At 37.4% G+C, this 18,592-nt stretch overlaps 1 protein-coding gene across 1 annotated transcript; it reads left to right on the top strand.

The window, feature by feature from the left end:
* Positions 1-4,543: 4,543 nt before the first annotated feature.
* Positions 4,544-18,588, top strand: LOC146451314 (tyrosine-protein phosphatase non-receptor type 9-like). The gene is made up of 11 exons (XM_085099416.1): positions 4,544-4,600; positions 4,691-4,834; positions 6,802-6,891; positions 8,452-8,576; positions 9,543-9,648; positions 10,249-10,733; positions 11,674-11,764; positions 12,281-12,350; positions 12,999-13,077; positions 14,443-14,590; positions 15,180-18,588. The coding sequence occupies exons 1-11, from the start codon at positions 4,556-4,558 to the stop codon at positions 15,642-15,644; spliced, it is 1,848 nt and encodes a 615-aa protein (XP_084955542.1). The 5' UTR covers positions 4,544-4,555; the 3' UTR covers positions 15,645-18,588.
* Positions 18,589-18,592: the final 4 nt, after the last annotated feature.

The following is an 18,592-nucleotide window of genomic DNA, read 5'->3' on the forward strand; positions in this document are numbered from 1 at the left end:
TCTCCCTCCGTTTTCGTTTGGCCTCCAATCTTAACAGGGTAATATACAGAAAAGCTGCCCCATTTTCAGAGATCCTAGATTGTGTTGTTGTTTACTCCGCTATATCCTTTTATAACGTAAGGATTACAATGCAAGTTGTACTCGGTTTACGAACTGAAATAAGACGAGACAGAATTTCTCAACATTCTTTATGTCTGGTGCATACTTATACGAAGGTTCTTTTTTGCAGCGCAATGACTCACGATTCCAGACTGCTGATTAAATGAAAACGCCTAAACAGTGGCGTGTTAGAAGATGTCAAACCTATAACTCCCGCAAACCCATTCTGAAATAAACTAGAGATATTCTACCACTTTCAAATTAATATGAAAAACGCCTACATAATAAGAAATTGCTTTAAACAGGTACCTTCCCGGTGAGAACTCTGAATGCATCTCTTCAGAGACGTTTTTTGTGAGAGCTTTGAACTGAGTCGTTAAGTGTGGTGTTATATCAAAATGATCGAAAAGGTGAGCAAAATGACCAATTAAAAATTTATTGCCACCGCCTTCCTTTGAATTAAAAACTGAGTAACACAAAACATCCGTTTATTGGCTGTTTAAAGAAATGGAAGGTACTGGAGCAGTAAGAATCAAGTCAATATTGATTTAAACGTTAACAGAGGATATTCATAACAATCATTGTTCAGTTCATTGACTGCTTAACATTTTGCAAGGGAGTCAAGTCCATCAATTAAGTCAAATCATAATTTCATCGGATCATTGTTTCACGCTGCGGTAGGGAACCTAGCGCTACCACTTTAAGTTTAATCCTTTTGCCCCAAACATCAAAGAAAAAAATTCTCCTAACTTATCTCCTGACTTATCGTGGGGATTAAGTCGTATAATTTTTATCAACCATTCGCAATATTAGAATTATGATGCAATCAGTCCTCCATTATTAAGAGGAGCTAAAATTGTTTGACTTTCTCATAGAACGAACTTTCATCCCAACAACGTTGCGAGAATGCCAATTCCTGTTTGAACGTAAAACACCGTTAGCCCATTAATTTCAACTGGAACCATTTCATATTGTAAACACCTCGCAAATCCCTTGTTAAACCGATTTCTCTATCCTGGGCAATTATAGAATGTTTTACACCTGTTGTAGAAATGAAATGAAAAAAAAAATGGAGCGAAGAAATGAGAGAGAAACTAAGTACCTGGAAAATTTGCAGTCACTTCTACTCTTTCTCATCTTTTCTTTTCACACTTTTCAGAGAGAACTTTGAAGAGCAAGTTTAGCAGTGATGTTAAGCTGTACTTATTCAGCTTCAAATACGCGAAGAGTGCAAAATGGTCGATTAAAAATTTATTGCCCCCCGCTCCCGTTTCAAAGAGTTAATCAGAAATGGTTATTTTCATTGGCTACTTAAGACAATCCAAGTAAGACAAGTATTGCTATTTAAGTCAATATTTTAACATACAAACAAACAAACAAACAAACAATAAACAGAGGCCATTTGTAAACGTTATTATTTTGTTGGCTGCTTGAAACAGCGCGGGAGAAGGTCAAAGCACCGCCAGGTCATGAGCCAACAATTCTATCTAAACAGGCCCAGGAGACATTCGTAAAAGACAGTAGAGAGATTTAAAGTTACGCCACGGCAAGCGGCAAACGACAGCAATGACCACGTGACCTTGTTCATCCTTCATTTGCCGCTCGCTTTTTCCTTTTTTTTTAGTACACGTAAACTGAGTAGTTTTGCGTTAGAATCAAAAGCCAGAATTATTTTGCATTATTCTCATAGAAATCCGAGTTCTTCCCAACAGGAGTCGAACCCATGAACCGATGAATCCTGTTAGGAGAACTTGAATTTCTTTTTCCGCGTATACCAGTCTCTGTCTGAATAACACATCATTCTCGTGTATTTACGTGGCTTAAAGTATACCATCACATTTATTCCAATGCTTCAATATATTCAATTTTCTTAGTTGTACTGGTTTTTCATGCCCCTCTCTGATTCATTCCTTCATCAGTTCACCACCTTTCAGCAAGTGCTGTTGAAAAGAATAAGTGAACAATTCCTTTTGACCTCACATGAATCCAAACCAACGATTTAGAACTGTTTTCTGTTTTCTTTACAATTCGCTTAAATTGTCAAAATTACATCAATCACCCAGCTCGTTTAGTTTTCATTTTTTCTGAATACGTTTTAGCCACAATTGTAAGCGTGGCAAAATTAATGATTTTTAATTTGTAGTGCTGTTGTTAAGACTGGCTTGGATTACTGCAAGTCTAGCCGGGATTATTCTTCCTTAGCATTGAATACTGAAACAGCAAACACAAATCCGATGAACAAAGACTCGATAAATTATTAAATCAATGAATGAATGGTGTCCTAGAGAGATGGGAAAATTGCATCGCCTCATACCAGCTGCTTGCCGGAAAGTTTATTCAATTTCAAATTTGGCCTGAACCTTAACGACAAATATACATTATTTCTACTCAATTTGCATTGAACATACCTACTTCCAGATAAAATTGTTTACTTCAAGTTCATGAGTAAACACCCTTTTTCAGTTTCTTGTTGTAAAAATGATAAAAATCTTCAAACCCGATTCTTTACTGTAGGAAGATCAAAGAGTTGAGATAAGCTGTGACGAACATAGTCAGTAGACATTTTTGGTGTTCATGCAATTACATCTCAGGACATGTTCTCTCAGTTCTGTTGGTCATGAAAATGTCGGCTCTGTTGACACTTCACATTTGTAAGAAAACCGGGAGTGGAATTTAAACCAATATTTTTTTTCCTGACTGGCGGACGTAAAATTCTATTGTACTGTCACTGAAAAAACGTAAATGCAAATGTCAACTCTTAATCTGATAAGTTAACATTTCCTGATTTTCTGTCACCAATGGCACGCTCCAAAGTGAAATTGAGTATTTTCTACTGAAAACCTTCACATTTCTCGGTACGCAGACATTGGATAACGCAGTTCCTGAGTTTTGATTGGTTTAGTGGCCATGGTATATGAGCCATTACTGACCATGCCCCCGCAAATATGGCAAGAGTACTCGTCACTAAATCAGCAAGATTTACAGCTGTAGTATATGTTTAATTTCGCGGTAATTTTTAATAACAACAATTATCCCACTCATGCTTGTTGGATACGAGATGATTATAGCCAACTCGGCGCTGCGCGCCACGTTGGCTCAGCGTTGGCTATCTATCATCTAACATTCAACGCGCGCTTGTGGAATATGGATATATCTTGTGGAGTACCACAAGGCACAATCCTAGGTCCCCTACTTTTCCTTTTACAAATTAACAATTTGCCTTACTGTTTGAAGCCTTGTACTGCAAGACGCTTTGCAGATGACACTAGCCTAAGAGTATCAGGCTTTTAATTCCAGGATATCGAGAAGTCTATGAGCGCGGACCTTAAGCATGTGTCTGCTAATCGCTAGTAAATGCGAGTAGTCGTCCTATTTTCCTCAGAGACTATGCGCGGGAGAAAAGAACAAACTTATACAAATTAACGGTAAAAACGAGGAGATATTGCGCAGAGCAAGGGCGCTCGCGCGCGCTTCCCACGTCTCGCGCTCTTCGATCTTCTTATCTAGGGAGATAAGATCGAAGGGCCTCTACACGCAGGGTATATTGTAGGTTGTAAGAAATTCGATTGCCAGGCCCACTATTCGTTACTACATTTGAGTCAATTGAGGGGTTTCCTTTAGCCTCTTCCAGGCGTTCAGTTAGTTGGGGCGCAGCGCGAAAAACGGCGAAAAAAAGGGGAAGCTTCCCCTCGCGCGCTTTTTCTTTATATTTTCGCGCTGCACCCCAACTAAATGAACGCCTGGAAGAGGCTAGGTTTCCTTTTACAAAGTGACCTTTTAAAATAGGTCAACACAATAGACACAGCTTGTTGGGGGGTCAAAATTACAGTAATTTTGGGAAGTAATTTTCGATACCGTTTGACAAGTTTCAGTTTATTTGGTGAAATAAGACCTTCACATAGCTACAAAATAATTCTAGAACAACACATGAGGGGAAAGAAATCAACTCAATTCTTGAAAGGAACAACTCGTGATCTGTTCTTGCACGTTTTGGAAACAAAAATGCGAAAACTTGAAAAACGTTAGCCTAACATTTTAGTTTCAAGTTTCAATCCATTCCGACCTTCTCTGTCTCTGGCCAGCGGCACTAATCGACAGTTTTATTGCACTGGGATAATAATATATAGCAAAAGTAGACAAATTTTTGTTGTTGTTGTTGTTGTTTCTATTGACAGCCAAACATTTTTGGGCTTTGAAATGACATCAAATTCCCCTTTAAGCTTGAGTGACCGCTTGATTAGGTGCCGCTTTAATGTGCGTTTTTCAATGTTTTTGAAAAATGTTTTGGCAAGTCGTTAATTCGATTTGAAGGAAAAAAAACTGGTTTAAAAAAAACGCGGTAAAGCAGTTTTAAAAACGCCCTCATTTAGCCAGTATGACGTCACTCGTACCGACAACATCCCAATTAACACGGATTTTAACCAGCGGTGTTGCTCGTCAGAACACATCAGGAAAGATGGCGGAAACCGGAGTGATCGTGCGATCAGACCAAGAACAAGAGGCAAGTTAGGCAGTCCAATACGCTTTAATCCTTTCTAAAATTTTCATGCTGACAAAAATGACCTGTTTTTTTTCTCGTCGTCTCTCACAGGCGATCGCAGTGTTCCTGCAAGAAGTCAACAGAGATCGCTCCGAAAATGGTTTGAGTCCTGTCGGTACGTCAACCGCTTTGATGTTTCTTATGGCCAGAAAATTTAATGCTGAACGAGCGATAAATTTGTACAAGCAGTACCAGGTGAGTGAGATATTCTAGCAAGAATCCAACTCATATATTCCTTTTATCTAGGTTTTTGTTTTGAGGTACAAGATAACGAAAACGTTTCGATAAATATCGCGCGATTCTAGCTTTTGACGTACGTTATAATAATGGTTAATGCTAAAGTTGCCTGTTATTCGTGTCCGTAGCCTTGGGGTAGCTATAATTGGCTGTAACAGAGGTGTAATTTGTAGTTTACGGGTGCTGCAAATTGTTATAATGAATCGCAGCTATGGAAACGAATTTAACGATTTAACTCGTGAAAAGGGCAAATTACGCATCACTGATCAGTACGCTCACATGTTCATGTACAGTTACGTATTATTTTTCACAGAAAGCTTAATTCCGAGGGTGCTAATCCTGGCACATTCGAAACTTTCATTTTTAGCCTTATCAGTGTTTTTAAGCTTTCAATAATCGCCTTTTCTGATATTGGATCATCAGAAAGTAATGATCCAAACTGATACTAAATTGATTCTTCATAATTATATTGTAAATACGTACTGTGTTAAGCAGCTGGGCTTACAATATCATTCTGTGATTTCTGGCAATTTCTTAAAAATAAAAAAAAACCCCAGATATTGGCACTAAAAGAAAAGGAATACATTACAAGCACCATATATGGTGACCAGATGGCTCTAGTAGTTACACCCATTTCCTTGTTATTTTGGCTTTTTTTTAAAGTAAGTTGTGATATATGCATCCATGGTTACTTATTTACCTCCCATTTTGGCCCGGCCAAACCAATATCCAATGTTCTAAATCACTTCCTGCATTTTTTTTAAATTCTTCAAACCACTGTGATACCCGAACAGTGAATCAGTTTGGGCAGCTCTGGCTTCTGTTCTTAAACAATCTCTTGGATGGCAATAGGGTATACAGATTTAAAAAATTCACCCATATAAACAGGAAACAAAAAAAGAGGATCAACGCTGTGTTGAAACATAAAAAATATATATATATATATGGCTGATAACTTGGTAAGTTAAACAGTTGAAAAATTAATATCCAAAGGATTTGATAGAATGCTCTCTAACAGCAAGAGATAAGCCATCTGGTTTTCCTTGGATATACAGTGTACTAACCAAATGTACAGAAAGTGACATTTCTTATTTTGTTTAAATATGCTCATTACCTGTATTCCAGTCAATTACAGTAACTGTAGTTGTTAAAAAGTTACTTCCTATTGTAATGCTTAGTAGTTACTGTAGTAAGGGTGCTTTCCATTTTTCAGAACTGGCAGGCAAGACCAGTCAGTTCTTGAAAGGAATGTACCAATTTGAAGGATAAAGTTTTTGCTAGTTCCTCAAATTTCTTCAAACTAGCATATACCATTTTCAGAGTGATTTCAAGATTTTTCAACACCATCCCTTCAAAATGATGCATTCAATTTACCAGTTGACCAGCTGTTCTGGCAAACAGAAATCACTTGAAGTCTTGTGGTCATTTCTGCCCTTTGCCGTTTCCTGTAAACATAATATTATTCTAAATCTCTTACTATTATTTTGGAAAAATCCCTAAGGGGGCTTTGAGTGGTCCCAATGAGGATGCTGCTGATTGACGTACATGTGATCACAACGGGGTTGTTTCCCAGCTGTTACTTTATATAAATACAATAATTTGTCATTGCTCTTTTAGTGAATCTAGATCTTGTATCGACTTGTTGACTGTTGGAGGTTAAATTAATGATTCACCGGCGTTAAAAGTGGCCATGGTTACTCATGAAATTGTTTAGCTACATTAATTTTATAGCTATAGATGAAAACTTTTTTAATTTTTTGTTTTGAAAAGGTAGCCACCGTGACCTCTTGAGAGTTGGTCACTTTCATGAAAGTGATGATCACACAGGGTTGAGCTAATAAAAAACAATTTCATTTTCTTAGTAATGTTATTATTTTGTGAACTTAATTCTCATGACTTTTGTGTTGATGATTTTTTTCTTTTAGTATGAACGCCAGTTGTATTATTTACAAGAAATGGCTCCTTATGATGAGCCTCTGAGATCTGAATTACTTGGAGGAAAGTTCACAGTTCTGGTGAGTGGCATGTACATTCATTTGTTACGAAGATAGAAGAACATAGCGATCTCTGGTTAAAATGATTTATAAAAGATTATGAGCTTTTGGTAGCCTTTTTGCCACCTTTGACAGATATAAAAATGATGTGTGGAAAGTGAAATGTAAAGAAATTTAAATGTAGCAAATAGTATGCATGAATTAAGAACTAAAAATACATGTAAAAAGAATGTTGACAACACCAACGCCTTAGTCATCAAGATGAATCCAGTTGGACAAAAAATCAATCAAACACCATGCTCCTTGCAGTGCTACATGCTTGTTAAATTGTTTATCATATAATATTACATTTATTTACTAGTAATAATCAAAGATCAGGTAACTTGCATTTAATGATCGTGATCCCAGGCTCTCTCTCCTTTGCCAAGTTGGTGATGATGTCATCCGTCCCTGCAAAATCTGCGGGGGATGCCAGATACACGTCCCAAGATCCATTCATTTGTTGATTGTCCCATACAATCTCGACTCCAAATGCAATTAGGAGTGTGTTTTTCTGCATTGAATGCAAAATTTCAAATATTTATTATAAATAATTATAGACAAGTCAAATTTGCACTTTTCACTCTGAGAATCTCACTAAAACTTCTGTTCAACATCACATGTAGACCTGTTTATGACAGTGTCAAGTCAGAAGGTCATGCCCTATTTATGAATTTACATGTAGATTGAAAAAACATATAATATGTAGTTCATGGAAACAAAAGGTTTCTTTTGTTTCTCGTTCAACAAAGACCTCCAAAAGATGCCGCTAGGAAAAGTGAGTTTTTTGCATACGTTTTTTCTCGAAAACCAAGAGCAAACCAACCAAAAAAAATGCAGGGCAATTTTTTTTTGACTAAAACGAAGCCCACAAGCAAAAATTGAGACAAATCCGAAAAAAAAAAAAAAACAGCCCAACATTCAACATAAGGCGGTTATGCATCCAGCCCTTCAATTAGTTATAGCCCACTTTGAAAATGAGTGATGGCCTGGGTTGAGAGTAACTGCCCAAGTGATTGTGGGATTGTTTGGGGGGACGCAAAAATGCGAAGACAATAGCCAACGTCCCCCCAAACCTTCCCACAATCGCTTGGGCAGCTACTCTCGACCCAGGCCATCACTCTTTTTCAAAGTGGGCTATTGCATGGTTGGCACACCCAAGCTGGGAGTAGCTTTAGAATCCCAGTGTTTTTCTCCAGGTTCTCCAGTTTTCCTTCCCCTACAAAAATCAACACTTCCAAATTCCAATTTAACCTTGAACACGCGGACACCTTTGAATCAAGTTTCTCTCTTCTGAGGACTGGAGAGCTCTTTGGTGTTCTGTGGGTGAACAAATTATCTTTCTTTATGGAATCCGCCTCCCCCAGCCTACGACCCAGTCTCTGGAACGTCCAGTACATAAATATTAAATATTATTATGATGTGAATACTAATAGCTCACTCCTTCCCTGGCAACAATCGTCATTCTTCCCTGGTTGATACTTATTATTGGGATTAGTTGTACTTCTGTTTGCCTAAAGCAACATGTTGGTCTAATTATAGAATGCACGTGACCCAGGTGGTGCAGCCATGGCAATGTTTACAGCCAGAGACCACTTTCCTGCTGTAACAAGTCACAAGACTGTCATCCAAGGCATAGCATTCCAGCTGGATGAATGTTTAAAAAGGTACATCATTTTCATTTATTTCTCTAAAAATTGATGGGGTTTCTATAAGAGCAGGCAAGCTGCGAAATTCGCCATCTATATCAAGCGAATTGACCTAAATTCGCCGCCTACAAGAAGCATTAGAGGTTTGCTGTGCGACTTCACCCCCCAAGGGCAAGAAACAGCTGTCTGCTTTCCAGACAAAACATTCATTCTGACCAGGTGTTCCACTGCTATTCATCATTGTGGCATGTTCAATTGCATAAACTTTTAGTATTGTATGAGGTTACAGTTCTGGTAAAATCAGGTTTTTGCTCAACCCCACTAGTAGATCAGTGCAAACATACTGTATTTTCTGCTAAGAAGCATTGTGCATTGTATTTAAGTTTTAAAATTGACACTGCATTAAATGTCTTTGAAGAGGCTGCAAAGAAAATTTGATGACAGATAATTGTCACATTCCAACCAATAGGAATCCCCCATTGCTGTAATGTGATCTCTGCCTGTCTCACTCTCCATTTCCTGCTTGCGTCAGACTTAGTTCAAAGACATTGGACAATCCTATTATTGATCCAACCTACAAAAAAATAATGAAAGAAAAACAAAAAACATTGTTTTGCCTAATCTGGGTACACATATACATACATGGTACATGTACATGTAACTGTTTATAGTCTGTATGCTGTTGTGTGCACTTTAGGGTACACTGCACATGAATTGTATGTTCTTAAAATGTTGAAGTGCTAATTAAAAATAAATAAGAAATATGGCATAAAAGAAAGTTTTCAAATCAATTCAAGTTTTACTGATTATGTTATTGAATAAGAGACATGAAAATAAAATTGATTAAACATGGCTTGAACACTTTTCAACCAAAAACAAATTTAAACCATAACCCTGACATATTGGATTGGCATTAATTTTTGTTTCACTGCCCAGCATTTTAACTCTCTTGTTGTTTGTTGTTGTTGCTTTTATTTTTTTCAGCTATGATACTCAAAAGAATGGCTTGGTTCTGCTGTATGACATGTCAGGATCAGGGTATCATAATTTTGATTACAACCTTGCTCGCAAAGTCTTGAGTCTGCTGAAGGTGACTAAATATTGTTCATAAAACGTAGTAAATGCTGTAGAAACCCTTGTCAGCAGCCATTGTGGCCTATTAGGAAAAGTGTTAATTAAGTTGTTAACCCATTGACTCCTATATCAGTCACAACCAGCTCTTCAGGGACACATGCTCTTAGCATCCCTTGTGACATCATCACACAATCTACTGGTCACCAGGGAACATGGTTTGGTTGACCAGTAGATAAAGTAGGAAAATGACTTATATAGCATCATACACTGTAGATTGGGCATAAATCGCAAATTAAATGCAATCCGTAAACAGTGAAAACACTTTTACAAGTGTGGGAGGGTTTTTTCTTAATAATTATTACACGTGTAATAAAAAAATGTCTGAGCTCTCTCCCTCCCTCCCCTTTTTCGTAAAATGAAATAGTGAAACTGCGGCTAGAGAAAAAACTTTTGGCTAGTGAAACCAGACCTGTTACTAGCCACTGAGCTTAAAGGGAGCTAAAAAGTTAAGTCTTATTAGCCCTGTTAACATCATTTTTAATTAATGAATAATATTATTGTCTGAATGTGAACAGTTTCTTGTAAATGACACTGTTTTGTTTATCTTATTTCCAAGGGTGGCTATCCTGCAAGGCTCAAGAATGTCTTCATCATTTCTCCGCCACTTTGGTTCAAAGCTGTGCTAACATTCTTCTCAAACTTTCTCCAAGAAAAACTCAGGGAGAGAATTGAGATAGTTCCGAAGGAAATACTTCCACAGAGGTTTCCGGAGACTTCAATTCCTGAAAGCCTGGGCGGGACTCTGAAAGTCGATCACCTGGCATGGTTAAACAACTGCTTGTTGTCATATTCTGAAACAAGGGCAGAAAACTCTAGCTGGAACGGAGCATTGAAGGACCCTGTTGGAAACGTGAGAAATGGTAACAAAGATTTGATCAAGGATGCGTCTTTGACGTGTGCCCAGGATATGGGACTGAGTGAAGGTACTTTCACTGTGATGGAATTTATGGAGCACATGATGAAGTTGACAAGGAAAGGGATTCAGAATGAGTTTGTTAATTTGAGGAAGCTGGCAGGGATTGGCAACTTTCTATCAACAAGGTACTGTAAGTTCATGGTAAAAATAAAATAAAAAATACATGACTTTATTTAAAGTGTCGAAGTATTTAGCACTATTATGCTAATTGGCAACACTATAAATCAGTGATTGGGAATTATAATAAATGAACAAACTGAACATAACATTTGTTAAAAATCCCAACTGGTGGGAGGCAAACCAGTTGGCTATTTAGAAAGCATGGCCTTGGATTTGAAAATGGGGCTTCCATGAAACTAATCCAAGTGGTCAGAGTGGGACTGGAACCTGAGACCTCTGGATTTCCAGTCCAGCAGCCTAACCACTAGGCCACCCCGCCTCTTTGCTTCATGATATGATTTAACATTGTCAACTATAGTCATGTATCGTTGTTGTAAACTGAGTCAGCGTGGCCAAGTGGTTAGCCTGCTGGACTTCAAATATGGAGGTCCCCAGTTCAATTTCCATATAAGTGTGTGAGATCATAACACTCAGTTGGTGTTCAATTGATTGCAAGGTTGTTGCCTACGAAAAATTTCAAGGACCCCACAAGGTTAAAAGCTTAGAGGTTAGGAGCCCAACAAGTGAAGTGTTAGGCGCTTCAGTCTACAAAAATTTTAGACGCCCAGAACATTTTCTTGGGTACTACAGGCTATCACGCTCCAGTGTTAGGCAGCAGCCTTGGATTGCCTCATTTAAAATTAATAGCAAAGCTGCATTTCTGGGCTGATGAATGAAGTAACCAACAAATTTAAAAAAATCTTGAAACAAAGTACCATAATTGAAACTTCATCCCACTCCTTTTGAAAAGCTAATTTAAAATTAAATTATATGATGTGAAACCGCCTAATTAAGCAGTGCTCACACATGTATTTTTTTCCAATTACTTGTTTTCCAGGCAGTTTTTTTATTTTATTTAATAAAAATTTGGAATGTTTATTAACAGCTGTGCGGTTTTATTTCCAGATTACCAGAAAATGTAAAGAAGAATAGATACACTGATGTTTTGTGTCTTGAAGACTCAAGAGTGACACTTGTAGACTTGGATGGCGATATAGTAAGCACTTCATGATAAATAAATGGCATTCAGTTTCTTGTGCGCGTACATTGGCAGTAGACTCAGGGTTTGAGCCAAACCCCGCCATATGTGCCAGTCCTGCAATGAAATTCAAATTGACAAGACAGATTTGATACATGCTGCAGTCATAGTGTAATTACAGTGTCTAGACAACACTGCGACTGATGTTGGTGTACAGTGTAACTTACAACACTTTGAGAAATACAAGCATAACAAACCTGAAGAAGTTGGATGATAGTTAGGCTGCCTGTGAACTGCACTCCATCTCTGGCTCAACTGTTTAATGCTTTAATCTTTAGATCCGTTTGTGGACTTTGGTCAACTGTTTAGAGCTTTTAGCTACATGTAACTGTAAAAATGGTTATGGAAACTATTTTATGATAAACACTTAAGTTACATGTTAACCCATTTGGTATCCATCTGCCATTGTATGTATTTCCCATCTCATGGACATGTTTGGCAGTTCAATGTTAAAAATTGACATTGTGTTCACAGAAAACAAACTACATACATGCAAACTACATGGATGGCTACAAGCAATCTAAAGCATACATTGCTACTCAAGGTTAGTATTGGCAGATTCATTATAATTATGTATAGTAGGAAGATAGGAAGAAGATGCTCTTCTCTTATATATACTCATTTTGAAGCTCAAACCCATCTGTAACAACTAAAGAGAAATTTACTAAAGAGAAATTTGCCTTGTTAAAATCAGATCTATACCCAGATTATGCCAGGGGTTACAATGAAAATTGAAGCAAGAACCAGCAGATCAAAATTTTCAAATTGTAATCCACGCACAACACCGTTTGAAAAAGATGTTGAAAGTCGACTTCCTTGTTTTCTAATTTAAAGCTGCAGTTTTTTTAATGAATCCATGAATGAATTGCTTTTAACCACAAATAAAAGTTTAAACTTTCTTATTTTATTTAATACAATACAGTGAATATGATGTAGTTAAATTTTGTTTTGGTTTAAAATTAATTTTTCAAACCAGTTTTAATCTTTTTTTTATTTAATTCCTTTGTGCAGTATTCATTACCATAATCCAAGATAAAGGGAAATAAAAATTAATAAAACTGCCGTGAAAATTTTTTTAACCAAACAAAAAATTTGAACTACAACATATTATGTACACATATTATGTACTAGCTGATTTGTTATACAGTACAAAATAATATTAAATGAATTTATTGTTGTTTATTATCTAAAGGACCTCTGCCCCACACTAAAGGTGACTTCTGGCAAATGGTCTGGGAACAACAGGCTTGTGTCATCGTCATGGTGACAAGGTAAACAAATATCATGTATGGTTTCAATTCAAGATAGTTAAGGGAGTAATGCAACTCAAATTGGCTGTTGCAGCTGTTGTAATCACAATTGATGGATCAGAGAATGAGCCCTGCAGTGTATACTAAAGTGCTAAAGTGAACTCACGAATTTCCCACTGAGCGTTAGCCCCTAGTAAGGAAATGGGAGATCGTATGGCTCCCACCCCAGCAGGAACTGGGGTAGGAGAGGTCGAGGTCGGTAGTTATAATCACAATGTAAGATTTTGTGTCTGTTTGGTGAAACGCAGTCAAAGTCTGACACGTTTAATTAAGATTGTTTATTTATTTCTAAAGGTGGACTTTCTCAAAGTCACTCGCTTGCTTCTCATTGAATGGACCTTGCCCAAGCTCTCTCTCGTTCACGCTCTGCACTCTCTCGCTAGAGCTCTGCATGACAATCGCGCTTTGCACTTCTAAGCAGGTGCATGATCACGCTTTGCGCTCTCTGAGCTTGACTTGTAAGCAAGTCTACTGTAAAGGCTGACCATCCCTTTAAAGGGGTTCAGTTGTAGAGGATGATCAAGCTCTCTAAAGGGAGGCGCTGACCAAGCCCTCTAACAGGTTACCGTACTCTCTAATTAAAAGACAGCATTCAAAACCCTTTAAAAGTAAACATGGTCCCCTCATGGACTACAAATTTGATATGTTTCTTGTCTTGCACGGTACATGTATACAGCAGCAGACTGAGCAGCTTTAGTTACTGTTTAAATCCTTCCTAAGGGTGAACTGCCATGCCTCCTCTGAAAAGATAATTGAAAGTGGCTTTCAGAGCATTGTTATTCAGTAATGATTACCAATTCTCCACCTGCCAGCAGCACTCTGAATGGACTACAAACATCAGATTTCCACCATGCACAGTGTACAGCAAGAACAGACTTTGATGTGCAAGCACATCTTTACTGTTAATCCTATCCTGTGTGTAGTGTCTCTACCCTTTCAAGTTGCCAAAATTTGAGATACTTTGAAGTTAGCTGCATTTGTTTGTTTTACATTAACGTGGAACTGCAACTTAATGATTTTCTGTATAACAGTCCTCACTATAGCGAACAATATATTCTCCAGCCTGGTCTTTTAAAATGTATGGAACACTGAACTTCATATACATAGCAAACCAAATTCCCTCTAGAGCCCCAGCTGGTATAATAGAGAAATATTCTCCAGCCCAGCTAGCCTGTTAAAATGCATGGAACAGAACCTTATTAATTTATAACAAACCCTTGATAAAACTAACCAATTTCGCCCCTAGTCCCTCAAGTTGACACTTGTAAAATTGCAACACCCCCTTACTTCACTGTACACAGCTGTTGCCTTTTTCATTTCTTCAAGATGCATTGAAAGAAGTCGCATGAAATGCATCCAGTACTGGCCAGAAAACAGTGAAACACAACAGTTCACTACTGTGGATGTAACCCACCAAGAAACTTTGGAATTTGAGGATCATGTCGAAAGAACATTTTGGATGAAACATAGAAAGGTGAGCATGCCGTTACAGAAAGTAAAATGTCACTTGAAGGCAACAAACCCCGATTCTCTTACTGCTCAATACCTTTCTGTATTGAACATACGGTAATGCTGGGTACTGGTTAGCAGGAGCAGGGGGAGGGGGGAGGGTCAGATACAACTTGAATTTTGAACTTACAGAGATACACAACCAGCCCCCACCCTCCCTGAATGGAAGGCCCCCATTTTGTTAGACACTAAAATCCTTTCAATAATCTATAAACCCCCCTCCCCTCCAGGAATATAAAATCATGAACTATTTTCACTCCGAATATAAGCCCCCAGTTGCCCCTTCCCCTCCCCTGCCTATAAATCAGCACCCTAAAGAAGTAAGAAATGTGTGCACAGAGCTTATTATAATGGTTTTATAGATATTCCAGTGCTTCATTCTCCACCTTTTGAACAAACAGATCAATCTGTAAATAAAATCATTTTTCACTCCACAACTGGAGTTAGATCTCAAGGAACTTTAATTTTTTTCCTTGAAAGATAGTAAGGATCCTATTTAACAGCAATATTCTTGCAAATTGACCCAGCTGCTACTCAACTTTTCTCTCCCATAGTCTGGGGAAACTCGAAGAATAATTCACTTTCAAATGACTTCTTGGCCAGACTTTGGCGTACCCTCTTCAGCGGAATCCTGTCTTCATGTGGTTGGTCTTGTTCGTGAGGCTCAGGCAGACGCTGTGCAAGCCTTGGGTCCAAAATGGAAAGGACATCCCAAAGGCCCTCCTTTAGTTGTACACTGCAGTGCGGGTATTGGTCGCACTGGAACCTTCTGCACAATTGATGTCAATGTGGCCCGTTTGACTGACATGGGCAAATGTGAAGTGTTTAACACTGTCAAACAGTTCAGGACTCAGAGAGCCTTAACCATTCAGACAGTTGAACAGTACGAGTTTTGCTACTTGGCCATTTTGGAGCATGCTCTGAACATGCCGAGTACAAGGCAGGAAGAGAAGGAGGCAATCAGAGACTTCTTGGAAGGGTGGAAAATGCAACGGCGAGATTCCAGTGACACTGACTGAATTAGAAGCTGGGTCAGTGAGTAATAACAGTCATAATAAGGCAGTATACACTGTACAGCTGTATGGTGGAGGTCATGAACAGTAAACTTGTGACTTCACGAGACAGCAAGACCAGTGTGAGCGTGAGAGTTTTGCATAATTTTAAACTTAATATATGTTGCACCGAGACTTTGGAGTTTTTTAAATCCACGCCTGAGACTTTCACATGGCTATCGGTATTAGACAGGAACTTTTCAAATCTTTCAATGGCTATTTCAGGACTTAAAAAGACTCATCATGTCTATATGCAGATGAGAGTTGTAGTTCAAACAAGAGTACTAAGAGTCTGAACTCTTGCCAGCTCTTGGAGACTCATCCTTGTTACAGAGAACAGGATGGAAGTGCGAGAAGGCTGTCATAATAACCCCCAAAACAACATAACCTAATATATTAGCTATAATTATTAAGGAGGCGGCATGGTCCAGGGGTTAAGGGCGCTGGACTTCAAATCCAGGGGCCATGGGTTCAAGCCCCTTCCTCAGCCACGCTTGTAAAAAGCCGGCTGGTTTGCCTCCTGCCAGTTGGGATTTTTAACCAGTTATGTTTCATTAGATTATAAATTATTTCCCATTATTTCTGAGTGGAATGCCTGTAAACTAGTTTTGGGTAGCTAAGTGCATTTCCACTGTAAAAATAAATATCTTTTTAGTACTAATGATTAGAATCCTGTTAAAAAAATTTTACCATCTTCATTGTCATCATCATCATCATCATCATCAATGAATGTCATTATCATAGCTACATGTAGCAAATTTTCTCAAAGTACCTAACGCCCATTAAACCAGTCTCTGTACCACAATCGGGGTTATTGGGAGCACTTTCAATTTCAGGCAAAAAAAGGGAACTTACAATAGCCTTGAGTTGGCTACTTATGATAAAGCACAAAAACAGGCCCAACAGTGAAAACAGGGCAAACATTTAGGTTTTTCAACATTCTTTTCAAAGTTTATTTTATTTCATGTTTGTGTTTTGGTGGGAGTAGGTTTGTGGGACCTATAGCTAGGTGAGTTCAGGAAAGCTGTCACTTGGGCCTTCTTGCATCGCTGGGTTCATTTAATGTACATGTCTAGCACTCTAGCGCATATATGATGGTTTTAATAATTATTGTAAATATTCATGCGTGACACATGATTGAGATCAGCAAATTACTAGTTTATAACAATTTATTAAAACAATATGTTTACTAGTTACTTTATTGGAATGAACAATAATTATGACAATTATTGTGAGTCATAATATTCAAGGAGGAAATTCCTCAGTATCCAGATCAAATTGGAGTATTTATTTAGAAATATTGGGTTTTAAGGAGCCAGAAAAAAGGGAGGTAAATCCTTGCAGCTGGGTTGAGAACCAACAACGAACCTCAATCCATGTTGTTGATTCAACCTGGCCAGAATTTACACTGGTTGGAGACATTGTTGTAGAAAACTGAGTGATAGTTACAATCAATCCAGGTCACGCGTGACCAGTATTTTTGAAATTTGAGCGGAGTATTGAAATTTACATGTCAGTTTCGAACATCGCCAACAAGATTTCAGAGTTCCCATAGAAATTTCCCTAGTTTATTGATGGTATAAAGCTATGACTTTAATTTTCTTTACATTACAGCATTAAGTATTTCAAGTATAACAATTGTTTCCCTTGAGTATTTTGAATCTTTTTTCCTGTTAATGCGTCTTTTTCAAAAAGATTTCCAGAGAAATGTTCAACATACCATTCAAATGCCGGACATTACAAAGAGGATTTCTAACGTTCATTTCATTCTCGGAAATACTGGTCATGCGTGATGTGGATCGACTGTAAATTTCAGATGTTATGTTATAGCCACTTTTTGAAAACTAGGGAATGCAAAGTCAACCAACATGAATGGGACTGTATTCTCTCAAGGACATTTAATTTAATAGAAAATCAGTCATTTATAATTACCCAGTTTTTTCCAAACAATGAAAATTTGACTTAAGAATATTTAATATAAAAACAAAATGCATTTAGCTTCCCTTTTAATATTTTAAATCAAAGTTGATACATGTACTAACTTTTTTTAATTTGAAATTCACTTCATTTGTTCATTCTTCCAATTTTTAGTAAATGTTGTTTAACTGTACTGGTCAGTCATTTCTATAATGTATGTAATTTATTATTCACCTGAATGTTCACCATTTTGAGGTATTTTAAAGTGAAATATAAAATGCAGTCAATTTGTCCACAAAACTAAATTGAGGTTAATATTTTTAAATCTAATTTACTACCTCTACTGTAAGAATTAAATTAATTAAATGTTTTGTAAATTATATCATTTTGGTAATAACAAAGGGAAACATTCCTCTTCTTTGTGGACACAGTGTAGGTGTGCTGTAAACAGACAAGTGTAAAATCATATTTAGATACTTTTTTACAATAACTGTCCAAATTCCCGCGCGCTGATTGGCTCGTAGCTATTGTCTATAAGAGTGCAGACAATAAAAATGACGTCAGATGTAACGCGCGCGCTTTCTCAACAAAAAAAAAAGCTAATTCCGCTCGCACTTTTTCCATGTTATTGTAAAAAAAAAAATCGACGGCAGTTTTCTATGGTCTACACTCTTATAGACTATAAAATGACGCCATAAAATGTCCAAAACTTGGCAGTGAAACCACTCGCCTGCGGCTCGTGGTTCCACTTGAGTTTTGAACATTTTTTGACATCATTTTATGGTCTATAAGAGTATAGACCATAGAAAACTGCCGTCGATTTGTTAAATATAAAGCAGTAAGTTTGTATTGTATGAGGATGAAATTAATTTTTTTTAAAGTAATTATTTAAAAACCGAAGACTATAAGCTAGAGATTTTGGAACTTTTTGTAAAAATAGTGTGGATATCTGACTGTGTAAAAAGTAGTAAATTAAAATTTGTTGCATATGTCAGTTG

Source organism: Pavona decussata, unplaced genomic scaffold (genome assembly GCF_977016875.1).
Source record: "Pavona decussata unplaced genomic scaffold, jaPavDecu1.1 SCAFFOLD_391, whole genome shotgun sequence".
Taxonomy (NCBI): Eukaryota; Metazoa; Cnidaria; class Anthozoa; order Scleractinia; family Agariciidae; genus Pavona; species Pavona decussata.